Source organism: Diadema antillarum, unplaced genomic scaffold (genome assembly GCF_040938485.1).
Source record: "Diadema antillarum isolate AM-2024a unplaced genomic scaffold, OU_Dant_1.0 scf00000042, whole genome shotgun sequence".
In the NCBI taxonomy this organism is placed as follows: domain Eukaryota; kingdom Metazoa; phylum Echinodermata; class Echinoidea; order Diadematoida; family Diadematidae; genus Diadema; species Diadema antillarum.
In genome coordinates, this window is record NW_027270931.1 from 1472612 (window position 1) to 1492197 (window position 19586).

At 36.6% G+C, this 19586-nt stretch overlaps 2 protein-coding genes across 2 annotated transcripts; one reads left to right on the top strand and one right to left on the bottom strand.

The window, feature by feature from the left end:
* Positions 1 to 1182: 1182 nt before the first annotated feature.
* On the top strand, positions 1183 to 7028 carry LOC139712847 (retinol dehydrogenase 8-like). Its single transcript, XM_071624637.1, has 4 exons — positions 1183 to 1447; positions 3030 to 3209; positions 4871 to 4964; positions 6701 to 7028. The coding sequence occupies exons 1-4, from the start codon at positions 1183 to 1185 to the stop codon at positions 7026 to 7028; spliced, it is 867 nt and encodes a 288-aa protein (XP_071480738.1).
* A 5552-nt stretch (positions 7029 to 12580) lies between these two features.
* LOC139712857 (retinol dehydrogenase 8-like) lies at positions 12581 to 17813 on the bottom strand. The gene is made up of 4 exons (XM_071624644.1): positions 17549 to 17813; positions 16404 to 16583; positions 14712 to 14805; positions 12581 to 12908 (listed from the first exon to the last, which is right to left on the bottom strand). The coding sequence occupies exons 1-4, from the start codon at positions 17811 to 17813 to the stop codon at positions 12581 to 12583; spliced, it is 867 nt and encodes a 288-aa protein (XP_071480745.1).
* Between the last annotated feature and the right edge of the window lie 1773 nt (positions 17814 to 19586).

Genomic DNA, 19586 nt, shown 5'->3' on the forward strand with positions numbered 1-19586 from the left:
CAAATGACAAGTAGGATTTTAATCAAGTAGATATGTAAAGTTTGATTTTTAAAATAAGATCTATGAAAATGTTCGCTTCAAGGACTGCCATTCTTTTTTCTTTTCTTTTTTTTTTGCATACACAGGTATAATAACTATCATTTCACGACTTCGCATGAAATAATAACCAAATAACAAAGATGTCACGTGTCTTAAGTATACATAGACTTTAAACCTCCCCTATCTGGCTACAAGTTCGTGATGTTCAGTAGACGAGAGGTTATTGAGGTCGGCTGAAATTAGATAAGGATTTTGCCGAGAACATTCTGATTATCTCGCTGTCAAAGGCACAACTGACGGAGTACACAGACACAAGATCGCACTGCTACTTTGTGCCGTTGGATTCTCGACTATACTGCTAACGGGTGAGAATATATTAGTTCGCCTATGTGGTTGCAGTTCGTTATTCGTTACTTGCGAAGGTTCGTTAATCCGAAAACGACCAAAAAAGAGAAAAGCTTTCTTTTTTTTTTGTCCCGAAGGCTCGTTGATCCGAAAAAGAAATAAGGTTTGTACGTACGGGCCTTTCCTCTCCCCATTTTCTGCACGTTGGCATTGGATGGGCGCGTAATACGTGTAAAGAGAATTATAAATCACTATCTCCCTTACATCTACGTAGACATCGTCAAAGGGGAGAAAATAACGATAGTAGAAGTAGTTGTATAATGGGAAAGTGTAGTAGGCCTATAGTAGTAGTAGTAGTAGTAGTAGTAGTAGTAGTAGTAGTAGCAGTAGTAGAAGGGATAGTATAGATAGAAGCAAACCCAGAAGAAGAGAAGAAAAACAGATTACGAGAAGGATGAAGAGGAGAAGACTTAGTAATAGTAGAATACATAGGAAATAAAAAGTTGCAAAACAAAATCAATGTAACCCAGCATTGCAGTAAAATGATAATAACAGACGGGAAATGGTTAATATACAGGTGATCTGTCGATCTCAAACGCTATCATATTATTATTATATTTGATATCTTACCTTTTCGTGAAGAATTCCCCAATAATACTTGTCTGTTCAGGTATATATACACACACACACACACACACATATATATATATATATATATATATATATATATATATATATATATATATATTTCATGTATTCAGTTTGTACAAGGAACTGGGCGAATTTCGTTTGGTTACCATGGCTGCTCAAGTAGTACTCGTGACCGGATGTTCGTCTGGTATCGGGCTCTGTGCTGCTCGACGTCTCGTACAAGACCCCGATCAACGCTACCTTGTCATCGCTACCGTCATTGCCATGACAGAAAAGGCCGAGTTAGTTGCCGCCGTTGGGGACGCTATTGATAAGACAATCTTCATCAAGGAGATGGACGTCACCAAGGATGAAGACATCACACGAGTAGTTGATGACGTCATTCAAACTCACGGACGCATCGATATTCTAAGTGAGCACTTTCTCCACAACTGTTAAACTGCATATTAGTAACAAGTTTACTCTTCTGAAAAGATTAACATAAGTCTGCAGTTAAAGTAGTATAGTATTTGTCGTCAGGAAAACGAACAATTTTGATTTGTTTTGTTTTTCTCTTCGTCAATGCTGCGTAATACCATTTTTGCATTACTGCCTATAGAGAATGCACGCAATGCACACAAGCCAATGGGAAATATTCATCCAGTACAAGCTCTGCTGGTTCATGTTGATCTATTCTGTAAAATCCCTCCCTTCCCTCCCCTACACACCCCCCCCCCTCGTCTTCCCCTTACCCCTCCCCCTCTACCCCCCCCCCAACTCTACTTAACTACAATTTGTTTTCTTATCATGTTCTTGTGGTACTACATCTTAGTACATAGTAGTCATCAGTATCACACAACTTTGAATGATTTGTGTCATTTTAATGTATTTCTTTGTTTGGGCTACCACTGAAAATGCTCAAACTACATCAAGTTAATCTGTTTGATAAATAAACGTGCTTTACAGTACTTTGTAGGCAATAAGTTGATGATGACAACCCCTTAGTCAAGGATAACTGCCTGCATCTATGCAAAACTGCAAGATTTATTTTTGAAAAAACTACAAAAGGCATCATTATCAAAAGTGTCTCTTTGAGAAGCTTTCTACCCCTTAAATTTGCAATTTCCCATATGATGTAGGGGCAAATATCATCAAAAACACATTTATGATGTTTAAAAATTCAAATAAGAAATATGACCTCTGCTATAGGATTGGTGAATCGCGTAATGCATTACAACCGTAGAGGGTGTGCCTCCAGCAGAAAAGGAGCATGTCTCTGCATATTTGAATACCTTTACAGAGACCCATTTCTGTTCTGTTACCTTCTGAGTGGTAATGATGTGGTAGCTACAATTTCATCAATCAAACTCACATATACTGAACAACCCAACCACAGATCCACCTGCAACTCGGTTTTACATACACCTCCTGACACTGCTATAAAACCGAACAGCATTTCACCAGTTATTACTCACAGTTGACTGTCAATATCCCAATGGTTCAATTGATTGTTTTCTTATCTAACCTCACTGTAAGCTCAACAACCTATAAAGGATTGCAGATCATGATTTTGTCTTATGCATGTCAAATTTCTGGGGATGTCTAATTTGTGTATATCTAAAGCATTCAACTAGTTCTATAATCTTGCTCGAAAAACATTTTTGTTTTCATTATCACCCTTTCATCATAATCATAATTTACAATTGTTTTTTCTTCTCCATTCTGCTGAATTGAATATGTATAACAATAGATAGGTTTAATGGGCTGCCACGTTTTCAAGCATTCGCTTGAAAGTGCTGATGAGTTTTAAGAGTAATAGGAGAGAGAGTGAGTGTGTTAAGCAATGAGGTGATGGGATCCATTTGCTTTTATTACGTACAAATGCAGTATGGACGTTTGAGTTGAATTGCGATACGTAAGCCAGTTTCATGTGCTGTCTATTTGACACTGAAAAGTTTCTGCTATGATGATTTGCATGTTCACATACTAGTACTGTTGATCTCCCCATTTTTCAGTCAACATAGCGGGAATTGCTGTCTTGGGTATCCCAGAACACGTGCCACGTGGCAGGATCGAGACCATCTTTAACGTGAACACTATCGGCACGATCCGAGTAACTCAGGCGGTACTTCCTCACATGAAGCAGAAAAAGGCGGGAAAAATCATCAGTGTCTCCAGTATAGCGGGAAAGCAAGGTAGGGGAATATAGTTTCCCGCATGAATTATTACCAAAGATCTTCATCCGAACGTGTGGTCTCTTGATATTAGAATTTATGAACATCTGAGTTTATGATACACTACTATCTTAACTCAATTCAATTCAATTCTATTCAGTTTAATTCAATTCAATTTATTTCACAAACATTTACATAATCAACGTTTATACACACACGTCAATGGAAAAATTATGTACAATATTACAAAATTGAAGGTTTATGTAAAAAATTACACATAGAATGTTGTATGGGATTAAATATAACGCAGTTTTTTTTTAACAAGCTCCCTCAAAATACAGAATACCATATGTAGATAATTGAAAGTGATATATTTCACATGGAAATACATTTCACATCATAGGGCTTTGAATTAGCAGTTGAATAGGATATAAACTGTTTTGAGGGCAGTGCAAGTTTGGTATTATTGAAATGCTTTTAACACACAATCGTGGTCTTCACTTCCATATTTCGTCAACTCTCCATTTTGTCTCGTTAATCTCTTTTGAATTGCCCCTTTCTCCGAAGAGGACCTCACTTCAATACAACCCACCAAACTTCGCTGAATTGTACATTTGACGTAGATTTTAATCCCATGGAGTCCTTAAGTTGTTTGGACCACAGTTGAACTGAACTTGTCAGAATTTTTCCTTTTATTTCCGCTTAATGATTATTGTTTAAAATGATGATGTTTAGTGACGTATTACATTTTGAGTGATCCACATAATTACAAGCCTTGCCTTTTAGTAGATCGCAATTATCCATCCTTTTCTGTAAACATTTCAAAGTATGCATTGATGTTCTTAATATAGTTATTCTACTTTGTTCTACATATCATATCTTATCATATACTTCACCATTCATATTTCGTTATGTGTTTTTTTTTTCAAACTAACCATACTGTGATGGTGAAATATCTACACTTTGTATTTTGTTGTACTATTTCTTGGATGTCGGATGGAAAATAAATGAAACTGAACTAAACGGAGGCAAAGTGAAGGACAAGATGGTGCACACTCGCATGCTCTCACAATTCCTTATTAATTCCATATAGAGAAATGACAAATATGTCATATTTTGGCTGTATGATTATCAAACTTGTCTTAAAACCACCTAAAACAAAAGAAGAACGAATGATAACTCTGGTATATCTTGGTATTGGAACATTTTTTGCTTGTATTTGCTAAAAGTAATTATTTTCCCTGATTTCATTCATAACAATACAAATATATTACAAATTGTGATGGATGGCATCAACTCTCTTATTCATATTCATAAGGACTGGTAAAAAAAATGTTCTCCGAAAAAATGTAAAATTTCAAAATGTCATAATGTTCTTTATTTCTTATCCGATTTTCGTCGTGTTTGGTGTGATTCTGTGGATAGGGAATATTTTTCTCTTTCTTTTGGAGTCTGTTTAGTTTTGGGGAGGGTTTTAAGCGGCAGTCCAGAGGTCAGGCGGCAAAGAAAAACAATGTTCCATCCTTACATAGTTCCCTCTAAGCGCGGAGGATGCAGTAACAGTAACGTTGACTCCCCCTCCCCCCCCCCCCCCCCTGTCCCGCGGCCCCCTCCCCAACCCTGAAAAAAAAAACCAAACATTCTGCGGCACCTGCACATTCTACTGTCTCATTAAATTTCAGGTATACCTTACTACGACTTCTACTGCGCCTCCAAGTTTGCCTTGGAAGGATTCTTTGAATCACTACTCTCCACTGTCAAGTCATTCAACATCAGGTATAAAGAGCGGCAAAAACTTTCTCTTTAATCTAACTTTTTTTAGCATCCCTTCTCATCTCCAGCATATTCATGAACTATAAATATTTTTTTCGTGTTTTTTACCTTATCTCAAGCATACCTATGAATTTCGCCTATTGAACCTTGATATCAATATATGCATTCGTTTTCAGTTGAAAATAAATGTTTTATGTTTATGTATTGGAGATGGAAAATAAATTAGAAATGGATGGAATGTCTGAACAATTTTCAATGCATGTGACATAGATCTATCGGCTCTTTGAGTCCCACTAATTAATTGCACAGTTCTGCAACTTTGTAAGTTTGATTCTTGACTAAGTATTCCTCGAGTTGATAATCTTACTATACTTTTACTATAGTATTATTATACTGAACTTCATCGGGAGAGTGTTTTCTGTAAAACTAAGGTCACAAGGTCATGGTTTTGGGTTTGCTTTGGTTTGTTTTCTGCATTCACTCAAATGTAAATTCAATCAAAATTTCAAGGGCTCAAAAATAACAAATGCAATGATTAAAATGGTAACAAACTATTACACAAAATAATAGAGAAGCACAAGCGATGGCATTGTGCAATAACCATATACAATACATGTCATAGTATATAGATACGTAGTAGGTATTTCTCGAGTATATAAATATGAGGGATAATAGCAGGAAACAATCTGAGGGGTTATAAGCTTGAAAAGGATTGGGTATCATAAAATAATTTTCGGCAACTCAACTCTCTTTTAGGAATTTGTGTAATCAAGGCAGATGCAGGTGTGGGTGCAGGCTGGTAGTTGAGTGATAAATACAAAATGGAAAAAAAAGAAAGGTTATAGGCATGTACTATTTTCAGTTCAAAGAGTAGGGAGTATATTATTGTATTCAAGTGTAGCTTTTAAGGAGTAAATGAACAAGACCTTATGGTATCGGGAAGATATTCCAAATGTTCAGAACCGATTTCTGACAGATTTGTGTTACTAATAATTTGGGATATATAAAATGGAAGTTTCCGCTGGTACGCGAGTAGGGTCCGGGAGTAGGGTACGAATCAAGAGAAGTATTTAATCTCACCATGCTATCAAACAATGGTGGAAGTTGATCACGAGTGTACCTGAACATAATGACAAATGCATATAACTCTCTTTTGTAATTTAAACTAGAATTCAATTTTTCCAACCAAAATTTACCCATTAACTATAAAAATAAGTCCTATATACGGGAGAACTAAGGCATTTTATGATAAAATAAAGTTGCATGGGGTAGAAGAACCTTTAGCTTGGAAATGATAACGAGGTTTTAAGAAATACACAAAACGTGGTGCGAGTGCTATAATCTGTAAGTACTCCAAAATATTTTGAATTCTGGGGTAAGTGGAGGATTTCTATATCTGACAACAGTTCTCCTTGTCTCTTTGCAGGGAACATCATTTCGATCTTCGTTCAATCTTGTGTGACGTATGAACTTGAACCTGAACTTGAACTTGAACTTCATTCTATCGACCCCTTTCGGAGTATGAAAACATACATTCTATATACATCTGTGTGTGTGTGTGTGTGTGTGTGTCTGTGTGGGGTTTTTTGTATGTGTTTCTTTTTTTTGTGTTTTTTTTTTTGGTGTGTTTTTTGTGTGTGGTTTTGTGTGTGGTGTTTGTGTGTGGTTTTTTTGTGTGTTTTTTTCGAACAGATTGACACGTTCAGTCTAAATTGTATGTATTGTTGATTTTACTTCAGGGTGTGCTTGATCGAACCTACTAAGGTGGAAACTGGACTGGTGAAGTGGGCTTCGTCCGAACTCAACGCCCTGAGCAATAAAGATGACATGCACGACATAGATAGACGTCAACTAAGATGCCTTATCGACTCACTTTCAAGTATACCCGGCCTTTCAGTCGACGACGTGGTCGACGTCTTGATGAAGAAGTGCGTTGAGGTCGACGACCCGATTTTCAGACACCTGGTTGTTTCCGCGGAGGACAAGGAGGCGATTGGAGAAGCCGTTGCCGACCTGACGGGGGAAAAGTCAATCGCCGCACTGCGGAAAATGATTGGGGCTATGTAGATAGTTTTATCACATGTGTAGAAGAGTTAAGATTTCATTGAGCATCAATTTGGGAGACTTCCTTTGTCACCGAGGCACACACTGGAATCTCCAAAAGAGGATGAACAAAAAATAAGCGACATATCAAGCCCCCACATTTGAATTATTCAAATCATTCAAAACTCTGCAGTTAATGGATATACAAAAGATGCAAATTGCTACGTGGATGCAACGTGATCATTCAAAAACTCTTCCTCCATATTTTATGTAAATGTGTGTGATTAATGCTGATGTTCACATTTATTGTACCAGATCATGTTGTCAGTTTCACCGAAGGTCTTTTTAAATGATAAGCCTTAATTTTCACTACGGAATACTGGACCTGTATTGTGGTATTGTGACTTCATTCTATAGAACCAACTTGGTTATATATGGATGTGATTTTTTTATTCTTGTTGAATGATGGAAATAAATGAAATGAAATGAAATGAAAAGAAAATCAGTATAATTACAATGTACAACATAATCGGTCGCATGTGAAACTGCAAATACATTCCAAGGAGATAGTTTCATGTTCCCCCAAGTCGTAGCAAAAAGGACGCCATCATCGCGAACGAAATGTCATACATGAAATCTCCCGTACTGGAGTAACGTTTTCTGTTACTTTTATAGCACGAACAGACTGTTTCAGTGCTTCACTGCAAAAAGTCCGGTGTTAATTATGAAACACCGAGCTGGTGTTAAATTTTCGGTGCTCATTTGTGGTGTAAGATCAACACCTCCGCGTGTCACTTCAAAATATAAAATTATTTTTTTAATAGTTTCTTATTTACTGTTTTTGTTGGTGATCTTGAACTTCAACAAGACGATCAAGAATTTTCCGATAAAGCACTTGATTTTTGAAAAAAAAGGTGTGAACACATTTACACCACAGTAACACCAGTTGGTGTGGTCTCCTATTGAAGCTGTTTTACCATTGATATTAACACCAGCAATATCAAATCAACACTATGCGGTGTCATTGTTGAATTAACACCAGCACAGTGTCAAAAGTATCACCAGCAGCTGCTGTAGTGTCAAATTAACACCATGAAGTGCCAGGGGAACACTTTTCAACACCAACTACCATCACAACATACTTTCTACACATGTGGGTGTGGTCCCCTATTGATACTTGATCGGTGTTAAATCTAAAACCGGTGTTTTTGCAGTGTACAGAGTAACAAAAATCTAACAAACACAGTTTTTGTCCCTTTAGTCAGTTTGTTAAAACTTGTCCCTGCGTAGTCATGGTAAACTTGAAGTTTACATCGCAAACTGAGTTAACTCCAATCTTGCTAATTTGATATATTTGCAATAGAAACAAAGTAGATGGTAAGAACAATGGAATATCTTTGATTAAAACTTCAAGAATATTCCTTGGTATGTAGGGCTTACTCGTGAGGTATATCACAGGAAAGATTTTAGTTTGCTCTATCCGATAATAAACTTATTCTAAAATGTTTAAAATGGGGCATAACCCATTTTTGGATCATATTCTTTATATTACGCCGACGATAATTACTCCGTCTTGGAAGGGCTAATGAGCAATAGACATGAAAGACGGATCTGGACGAAGTCTTCATTGTCATTATCGAGTTATCATGTGGATTCTGTCGTTTTCTCTCCACTAGCTTCGTTATCTATAGCAGTATAAAGAGTATAACAGTATAAAAGAGAAAAAAGTGAGATATCTTATAGAATCGTGTAACGATGGGTGTGGTCAGTACATGTTTTAAAGTCAAGTTAAATGATTTATTTTTAGATATTTATAAGAATTCCTTTGAACGTCATCATTATATATATATACGCAAAACCTAAATAGGATAGAAATTTGTTGCTTTCTTAATGACTGTAAACAGTAAAAGTACCGTAATATTCACTTTCATTTTATACGTATGACTTAGCGGCTCCGTTCACTCATCACCCTTCGTCCTCACAATCGACATTGTTTTTCTTTCTATTTTCCAGTCGTGTTATCAGTTCTGCTTCATCTTTCTGTCTTACTTTTCCTGTTCTATTTTCTGCATGACAGCGACTTAGTTTGTAGATTTGTCTGGGTGTTTGTCTAGGGCCAGTTAGGTTTTTATTTGAAGTTTGTGTAATTCTTTTTGTGAATTTAATCTCATGTGCTAAGTAGAAGATCAATGATATAAGATGTTATTATATGTTTGGGGGGAATGCACCCTACAAGCTTTGCTTCTTCAGCATTCCTCCCCATCTCCTGCATTTTCTGAACTTCAGAATGTTTTTTGTGCCTTTTCTTTTTCATCTTACCATTTGTATATCCATAAATTCCGTTTATCATATTTTGTAATATTGACGTATATATGAATCAAAATTTTATGCGGAAGGAAAAATGTATACACGTTCTGTTGGAGATGGAAAAAATGAAATGAAATGAAAATGAAAATGTTGATGACAAAATAATAGTATATATTGTGGTATCATAGCTAAGTGGTTTCACAGAAGTGTTTTGTGCACTACCCAAAGCTATGTTTTATCGATCTTGCAGAAAGATGCACGAAAGTGTTTAGGATAATATCGTTGCAGTGCTGTTCAAAATTTCGTGCAGACATATCAATCTGACCGCAAAATAGCTTTAACAATGTATATGACAACCATTTTTAAATCATTTCTTTTTTCATAAAGAGTCTTTCATAGCCATGCTTTTTTCTTTTTTCCTTTTCAATTTTTGCTTTTAATGCTGCACATCAGAAATCAGTTTGAGGTATAACAGGATCACAGAGATGTGAACAATTTGGTGCGGTTGACTGACGAGAACAGATAGATGTCGAGCTGAATGTTGAAGGCATTTAGATGTGAACAGTGCTGGTGTAGTTCGGAAAGCCTTTTTGAAAGCTGCAAATTTGTGCTTTCTGAAGCAGGTTTCCGAAACAGGTTTCCAGAAACCTGTTTCTAGAAGCCCTCTGAAGCAAGATAAACGCAAAGCTGTTTTGAAACGGCTTTGCACTGTATTTACGGTATATGACCCCTTCTCCTCGGGTCAAATTGCGCAATGCAGCTGCGAAGTGACAAGGCGAGATTTCGTATTCGCGATGATTTGATAAACGTAACTTTTTTGGAAGCCGTTTCTAAAGGGCTTTGGAAACGGCTTTTGAAAGCCGTTTCAAACGGAGGAAAGATGATAAACGCAGCCATTGATCGCCGAGTTCGTCATTGTTTCACCTCCGCACCGACTCAGAAATCATCGTCGTGCGCCTGCATTCTCCAGCTGGCGTGCTTCAGCTCATGGACCTACTACACGTGGACTTTCATCGCTCGTTCATGCACCTGTTTCAGTCAAAAGTGGCACAAAAGCATTTTAAACATGCTTTCCTGCTTTGATCTTGTCATCACCGTCGACAGCCAGCCTGGATAAAAACATGACGACGCTTTGAGAAATCTAAAAACTACATGAGCAGAAAATAGTAATTCTCTTAAATCAAGAAATATGCATCTGCAGTTGTCGTGTACATTGGGAAATTATCGCTCAAGTAACTTCATTTGCGAAATGCGCGTACTTTACAAGAGAAAGCAATTGTTTTGACATGTTGGTTGTCATTGTAATCTAATTTTTGCCATTTTTCGCACATTGTTCCGGAGTAAACATGGACAGTTACTGTAGATAACATGTTTGTCCTATCATTAAGTCATGTTACATGCTTGTTCACAAGTGTCCACTTCATTAATTTTCAATTTTGTGACAGGAAAACTGTCATGTTTAGGATTTGCTGCTCCCTTTCATTGGTGTTTATACAACGGCAGTTGAGTCTGAAAAGGCTCCTCAACAAAATAAAACCGCATTCAGGGAAATGGTTCTTTTATCAGTAACCCAATGCACAATTGCACAATAGTCATTGTACAACCACCTGAATGTACTCATTAAGATGCACATAATCAGGTGGCGGAGATGATGATGGAATTAAAGAAAGACCCTCGTTTCTAGTCCATGTGTAGTAGGTCCATGGCTAGCTGTAGCGGGTCCCCAACCGCGAACTTTCAGGTTTTCCATGTGTCTGTTTTTGTGTGGCGCTGTGTCTTTGTGTGGCGCTGTATGTTTGTGTGCGTGATTCCCTTAGTCCGTGTAAAATCAAAGATTAATATTTCACAACTGCTTTCCAGTATAATTCAGAGGTTGCCAATACAGTTTGTCGTATAACTGATATATAGGCCTTTATTTACTCTGGAATTCAGAATCTGTGATTAAAATACCTTCCATGTCTTTTGTTAGTCACATTAATATCGCAGAAACGTGCAAGTTATGCTGAGTCGTGGGAAAGGTGAATTCCAATGTATTTTTTGAAACGTATCAGTACTTTAGCAGTGATTGACAGATGAGGTCACAACAGGAATATTGGTTTGGAAGGATTTTTTATGGGCATATCTAAGTAATTGAAGAAACATTACTTTAAAAAATATGAAATGTTTCTAGATATTCGTTTCACTCCAAAAGTGATGTTTAGGGTATCATAAACATGATAAATCAACACAAATCAACATGCATTTGTACTTTCATGGAACCTTTGATTATGAACATTACATTGTATTTAAATTCATAGAATTCTTACGTCGAGATGTTTTCATTGCAACTGATTGACAAATTGCCCTACATCGACGTCGATATATAGGGCAATTTGTCCATCAGTTGCAATTACATTGTATGTTGTGCATCCGTACAAAATATTACCAAAGATTACGTCCCAGAAATTAATTGTTCTCTCAAGTTTCGTCATTGACACATTGTACTAAGGGCTGATATTACACTGTATTACTATGGAGCCTGCATCAAACTTTTCCTTTTTAGTAGGTTCGTCATATCACACGTTATTCATATTACCTTATACACTTGTTTAATTCCATCTCAAACTGACAGTCTTATGTTAGACCTATATGGGCTTCTCTTTTTCAATAACACAATTATTTCGAACATTAGTATCACATGTATATGTATATATCTAGTATTGTTGTATACATTATATTTTTCCCTTTACTTTGTATCAACAAAAATTTGCTATTGAAAATAATTCTCATTTGAAACTGGGAAAAAACATGAAATATTTCTCGAAATCAAATAGAATGTAAAATTCGTAAGAAATAGTGGAATATGGCACATGCGCAGTGAGTTAAAGTAAAATAATAACTAAACTGAGTTGGTAACAGCTTTTCTTATAAATAAATTTGTCATTACGTCATGGTGCGGTCTTCAGCATCATATTCCTTTGTCAATCTATTTTAAAAATTTTACCCTTCAGACACATTAAAAAAATCATTGTAAAAGTACCTAGCTGCTCTAGATCTCTCGTTACCATAAAGATTACACTGTTTCCACGCATGAAATAATTGTCTATCAGCTGACTGACAAACAAACTATACTACCGTTGTAGTAGTCAAGATAATGACATAGAGCGTATACGTAATTAGATTTTAGGAGAGTAAATATCAAGTACTGCGTAGACCTCTTATCTTATATACTGGTAGCAAAAAAGGCGTATATGAATTAAAAACCCTTGCACATGAATCAAAGACACAGTCTACGAAGCCCCAATGTCCTTGCACAGTAAGGCGATCTTCTTCTCCCCAGTCAGGTCGTTGGCGACTTCGACCAATTTCTCCTGGTAATCTGGAGAAACAAGCAGGTGTCTGAAAATCGGTTCGTCGACCTCGATGCACTTCTTCGTCAAGACGTCGACCACGTCGTCTGCTGAATAGGCGGGATGCTTTCCCGATGATTCAGCAAGGCAACGTAGCTGACGTCGATCGATGTCGTGAATGGTATTGTCACTGAGTTGAGCTTTGAACTCCATCCAAGCCCCTAACACCATCCCTGTCTTTACTTGATTAGGCTCGATCATGGAAACCCTACAGAGAAAATAAACAATGAGATGCATTTTGACAATCTATATGCAGAGAAAAATAAACAATAAGATGCATTTTGAAAATCTGTATGCAGAGAAAAATAAACAATAAGATGCATTTTGACAATCTGTATGCTGTCATAATACATGCATTAAAACATAATATGACAACTGACACAAACATACAAACACGCACTCCATACACCACTATCCAAAACATGTCATTCGGAAGACCTACTGAGAGTTCATGCCATGAGAGATTATTTGGTTGTCAGTTAGACGTTCACAGTGAACATGTGACCTTCATTTTCCAACTTGTGTCAGTGAAATTTTATAGAGCGTGATCACGTGGCTGAGAATAAACCCACTTAGTCTGACCAGCATGGAGATATCGGCCTATCTTTTATTGAGGCCTAGCATTACAAATAGCGGAGTAACGCATTGTTGTGTAGTAAAATCTTGTACGGAAGACTGTTTGGAATTGCTAAAATAGACATTGTTTCCTGATAATATCTATTATGAACATGAAAAGAATATTTATGAACATGCAAAGATACATAGTAATTCATTGATACCTTAACAGAATGCGGATTTTTAGAAAATATTCGAAGGAATCTTTTACCTAGGGGTATACTTGACACGTTGGTGTGGGCATATACAGTGTAAGTATCAAATCTAAATTCAAATCTTCAAAACGTCAAGAGCTTGACCAATCATATAAGAATCATTGGAACCCACCTGGTGCACAAAGGTAACTTACCTTCTGATCAACAACTAGATTAAAGAACAAGTTTACCTTCATATACATAATGATTGAGTAAATACATCAATGTTGGTAGAATACATTTAGTGAAAGTTCGGGGAAAACCTGACAACTGGTTGAAAGGTTATGAATTTTTCAAGTTTCATTGTCACCGTTGCTGGATGGGAGGACTATAAAGCGTATGATGCCACATGCGTAGAACCATGTAAAGATAATAAAAATAAAATTGAACATATTTTCACTTTTCTTGCATAATAGAAGAGCACTCGACTAGCCTCTTTCAGAAGACAGGGAATAAATTATCCTAAAACATATGTTATCGTCAAGTCGAGGAAATTTGTACTTAAAACAAAAAGAAATATTGTAGAGTTTTCTTTAGAATGCATTTTTCTTGAACGGATTATCTCATTTTTCTCAAACTTTCACTGATGTGTTTTACTAATATTGCTGCATTCATTCAGTCCATATGTATATTAAGATGAACTTACCGCCTAAGAGAGGACACCCATCATAAAATGTGGTGATTTACAATATTGGTAATCTCGGCCATTTCTTAACCGATTTTTAGTCAGAAAGTCGATTTGCTTGTAAAACTTACGATTTTGACTTGGACTAGTTTCGTTTCGTTTTTTCTTAGTGAATTTTATTACACCACGTTAGAATATTAACAAGAGTGCTCAGTAGATACAAATTATGTAATTATGTGAATAAGACGTACGTAATACATTTCATGCAGTTGGAGGAGACGGTTAATGATAAGCATTTCGCTTGTCGTGGATAACGGCCTTTAATTATGTTTTTCTACAGTATTCTCTCATCCTTTAAATGAAAGAACAAAACACATACACGACATACAAACAGAATAAATAACGTGAACATTCAAGTATTTTCAATGTCATAGACAAATCAATGCGCAACGAAACGCCACCGTCAGAACTGTTGTTCTGATCTTCATATCACTGAATGATTGGTCCGCTGATTGTTAGTCCGCTCAACTGGGGTGGAATAAATGAGTTGTACTGACAAATTTCGCTTGACTGTCACCTGATATTGAACGACTTGACAGCGGGGAGCAGCGATTCAAAGAACCCTTCCACGGCACACTTGGAGGCACAGTAGATCTCGTTGTAAGGTTTACCTGCAAGTTGATATACGGTATTACTGGTATAAGTGTATTCATAAAATGTGCACACACACACACACACACACACACACATACACACACACACACACAAATATATATATATACATATTATATATATATATATATATAATATGTATGTATAAATATATACATGTTGTTTTCTTTATCCACTTTATACGATTGGAAAAGCACTGCATACGTGTAAATTTTGTAGGTGTTGAATTTCTTCAAGATGTTGCTCTTCAATGAACTACAAAGACCAAAAAACACGCGTATATAGGCCTATCAGGATAGTAATTCCCAAAAGAAATGGTGATAAAAACAAAATTACCTGAATTGACAGAATTCGCGAAGTTCATCGCGTGAAATACTCTATGTATACGTCGCTAATTACATTTGTCTCCAGTAAATCGCTCTCACATCCTATATTTATCTAACGTCATTCATTTCGTTTCCGACGAAAGTATGCAATATGACATTTGCACATAAACAAAGTAAAGTACAATGTGACTTCAGCAAATTTTAAATGATATTTAAGGACACGTCATTTGTTTCCAATGAAATGAAACATACCATTAGATAAAGGAATGTATTGGCAAACTGTAACTGAATCGTAATAAAGAAAAAGTCGGAAATGGAGTGGACTGCTCAAAAGCCTTGCTTGTAGAATGCAGTTCTCGTGAGTAGCAAATTGTAGTAATAATCAAACAATACGATAAGACTTACTACTTGGGAAAGAGAACAAAAACAAATACGTACAGAAACTACACACATGAAGAAACGAAGCAGCTCTCTTAAACATACGAGTGGAAAGAATAGACAGGAGGTCAAAGGTCAGAAAGAGGACAGGGAAAGGAGGAAGATTTCAAGGGTCGGTGCCAAAGCACATGAGACTATAGTCTCACCTAGATATGAATTATGTGAATAGTATGTTATAACAATTATGAAATAAACTACACAAAAGTTAAAAACGTTATAGCAAAGAGACACATTGTCCCAGTGATATACGAATTAATAAAAAATGTCTTTAATTTAAAAGTAAAGGTATTAAATCTTAGAGCGCCCTTTATGTTGCTATCACGGGAATTCCAGAATTTAGGTCCGGCAAAGAAGAATATAGATTTTGCAAAAATCGTCCTAGGCAGTGGTAAATTAAATTCATTAGAATCTGGGACCATAGAAAGTAAACTGAGCGTTGTATAGCATTGACTGGTACAGAGCAATATTGCAATGTGGGTATCGACAAGAAAAACAACGCAACTGCCTCTACTTCTCTGTTTACTCTGTTTACACCAGTAATAGAGGTAACGTAGCTGTAACTATAAACAGCCATCTTGCCATAAGTATACAATGTCATACATTTGAGGTTATAAAAGGTGTATCAGATATGGCCCTGGAGAAAGTTTACAGGTATAAATCAAGTTATGATGAAGGAGCAAAATGGGAAAAATATCCTAAAATTATCATATCTTGAAGTATTTTAGAAATAAATTTATCAGAAGTAAGATGTTTATACCAATTTGTCAAGAGATGACATGAACCTGACTGAAATAATTTGGCAATAATTCATAGAGAAAACTCTATTACCGTACCTATCACTCCGTCAACGCTGGTGACACTGATGATTCTTCCCGCCTTTTTCTGCTTCATGTGAGGGAGTACGGCCAGGGTGAGTCGGATCGTGCCGATAGTGTTCACATTGAAGATGCTCTCTATCCTTGCACGTGACACGCGCTCTGGGACACCTAAGGTAGTAATTCCAGCTATATTGACTGAGGAATGAAAACATCAAAAAGTTTGACAAATCTATCTATACATCACCGTGAAGAGAGGTACGTCGTGGGAAAGCATTCTCAATTTTCACTGAGCACATAAGCCTATAGCCAGTGAGTTTCGGCTTTACTTCAAATGGCGTCTACCTTACCTTTGGATACTCGAAGTGAGAGGTGTATGTCACAAGGCTGACACCCACGAGTAATACAGCCTACGAGTCATAGAGCTCACGAGTCATACAGCACATTGAGTCATACAGCTCACGAGTCATACAGCCATGAGTTCGACACCAAGCTAACAAGGCCCACGATACCGACACATGAAGAACCGTGTTGCATCTGTCGAACTCGTGGACTGTTTTTTCCTAGTGTCGAACTCGTGGGCTGTTCTCATCTATAGTGTTGAACTCATAGGCTGTATGACTCTTGACCTACATTTCACTGTTTTCAGTGTCGAACTGGCTGTATGACTCGTGGGTGTCGGTTTTGTGGGATGACCTCCGAAGTGATTCAATTGCAAGGCATCATCTTTCTCTTTAGATATTCAAAAACAATTAACACACAAACAAAAATAAAAACAAAACAAAGTGAAAAGCAAATATGATATTGCTCATCCTGTTTAAAAGAGAGATTAAAGGATCCGGTTGTTAGTTATTGAGGTCTGTTCCACAAAGCGAACCAAAAGGAAAGAGCAAGGGTAAAATTTGAACTTCCAACTTCTCTATTCTGCTGCGTATTCAAGGATCAAACAGAATAGGTTCTTGAAAATAAAGAAAAAATGTCATTCGAATAAAAGAGAAAACTCATATGATAAGTGCTATGAGTAGATAGACACCTGACTGTTCTATCGCTTCAAATAGCAGGAAAACTCTCAGTAAAAGAATGGTATTGAAACAGAGATGAAGGCAAAAAACTTGGAATTTGGCAAAAAAAAAGTTACATCTCCAGAATAAGAAAGTGCTCACTGAGAATATCGATGCGCCCATGAGCTTTAATGACGTCATCAACTACTCGTGTGATGTCTTCATCCTTGGTCATGTTCATCTCCTTGATGAAGATTGTCTTATCAATAGCGTCCCCAACGGCGGCCACTAACTCGGCCTTTTCTGACATGGCAATGACGGTAGCGATGACAAGGTAGCGTTGATCGGGGTCTTGTGCGAGACGTCGAGCAGCACAGAGCCCGATACCAGACGCACATCCAGTCACGAGTACCACTTGAGGAGTCATTGTTACCGTATGAAGTTTACCCGTTTTTTTTCTACAAATAGAATACATTGGACCAAAATTGTTTCTGATTAGATATGACATATTGGGGTGCTGTTCATGCACAGGTAAGAGACTGATCTTAATCAGAGTACTAATGTTTATTAACATCCACATCCTTGACGGCAAAACTATGCGGAAAGAAAACACTTTCCTAATTCTCCTCCATTTCAGTTTTACTACTTTTTCTTATCTTCTTCCTCTGTTCTTCTCCGCTACTACTTCCATTATCGTGTGCCTTTGTTACTTGTATGCGACGAATTACTATTTTTTTTTTAACCTGACAACTTCTACTTGGATTAAAAGGGAAGATATCACTATGTCAATTTAGTTCTTTTGATACAATTTTTTATTATATCTCTCTTTCCTATGTTGCGTACTTGTTTCCAACGCTTTAAGCCAAAGGCTCACGCCTGTAGACCTGTAGACTATCATCCATAGACGCACGAGTTGATAAAAGGGAAAAATAAAGGAACATACACCAAGAAGATAGAGTGCCAAAACACCTGAAAGGAAGACTATAACGTTTTATGCGTACGTCCGTACTGAATGGAAAACGCCATATAATTTGTTGACAAGACGTGCTTTCTTGTAACAAATGTTATCCCTTGACATTTTCCTCTGCCAATTATTACATGTGGCATTTTCACCCATTATTTTTTCCTCTGACATTTTTTTTTTAACTTGCTTATTCCTGCAATTAATTGGATTGCTATATTTCGGTTCATTAAAGGCTGCATGGTGATTTACTGTGTATTAGGTCTTTCGATTATGTCAGGATCATCGCACATATATATAGCTTATAGTGACTGTTGTCGAGAATCTATTCGTGCCATTCGTGCAACACTCAGGAAGTTGTAAACCTCAATCGTTACTCTGGGATATCCTTTTGTTCACGCTATTGTTTGTTGAATTATTGAAAAGTTATGTTACACTTATTATCATAATATGATTAATCTTGTCAGCATAAAAGTAATAAATTAGTAGCTACAACTGTGTCAATAATAGTCGAAAGGCAGCTAGAGAAACGTGCACTTGACTTTCTTTACGCATTGTGTATAAACTTATTTTGTTGCAAAGCAACAATGATGAAAGTAAGCGTAATAACTCCAGGCTATCGTGCAAAATACAATAACTTGAGTGAAAATGTATGGTCATTACTTCGAGATACTTGTACTTTCAGCTGTAATCAAGTTGTCTTATGCAACAATTTTTGCTTGTAATGTACACGTCATGTATATTATTATTGTAGCCATTAAGAGAGGCAGTAGCCATCTTGTCTGTTATGATATTCCTGCCTTAAGTGTGTACAGTTCTGGTCGAGGTGAGGAATTAGCTTTTAACGTTTTGCGAGATATTCAGAAATGGGTATCAAAAGTTTATTTGATGAAAATCGGCTTTCAAATGGCTGAGATATCCAAAAACAAGGTGAAACAAAGATATCCTAATTAAAGGAGTGGCCTGTCGCCTTTTATTATATTATCGCCTTTTGGCTATCTCAGCCCTTTGAAAACCAATTTTCATCAAATAAACGTTGAATCCTTCTTAAAATTACATGCTCTTTCATATTTCATAAGAGGTTTCTCATTATCTCACTTAGGAATATTCAAAAGATTAATCCCCACCTCAACCAATATTGTACAGTCCCTTTATTAAGCACAATATGACCACCCAGCTTAACATCCACAAAAAAAATGCAGGCGAAAAATGAATATATATATAGCTTGTTCAAATCCG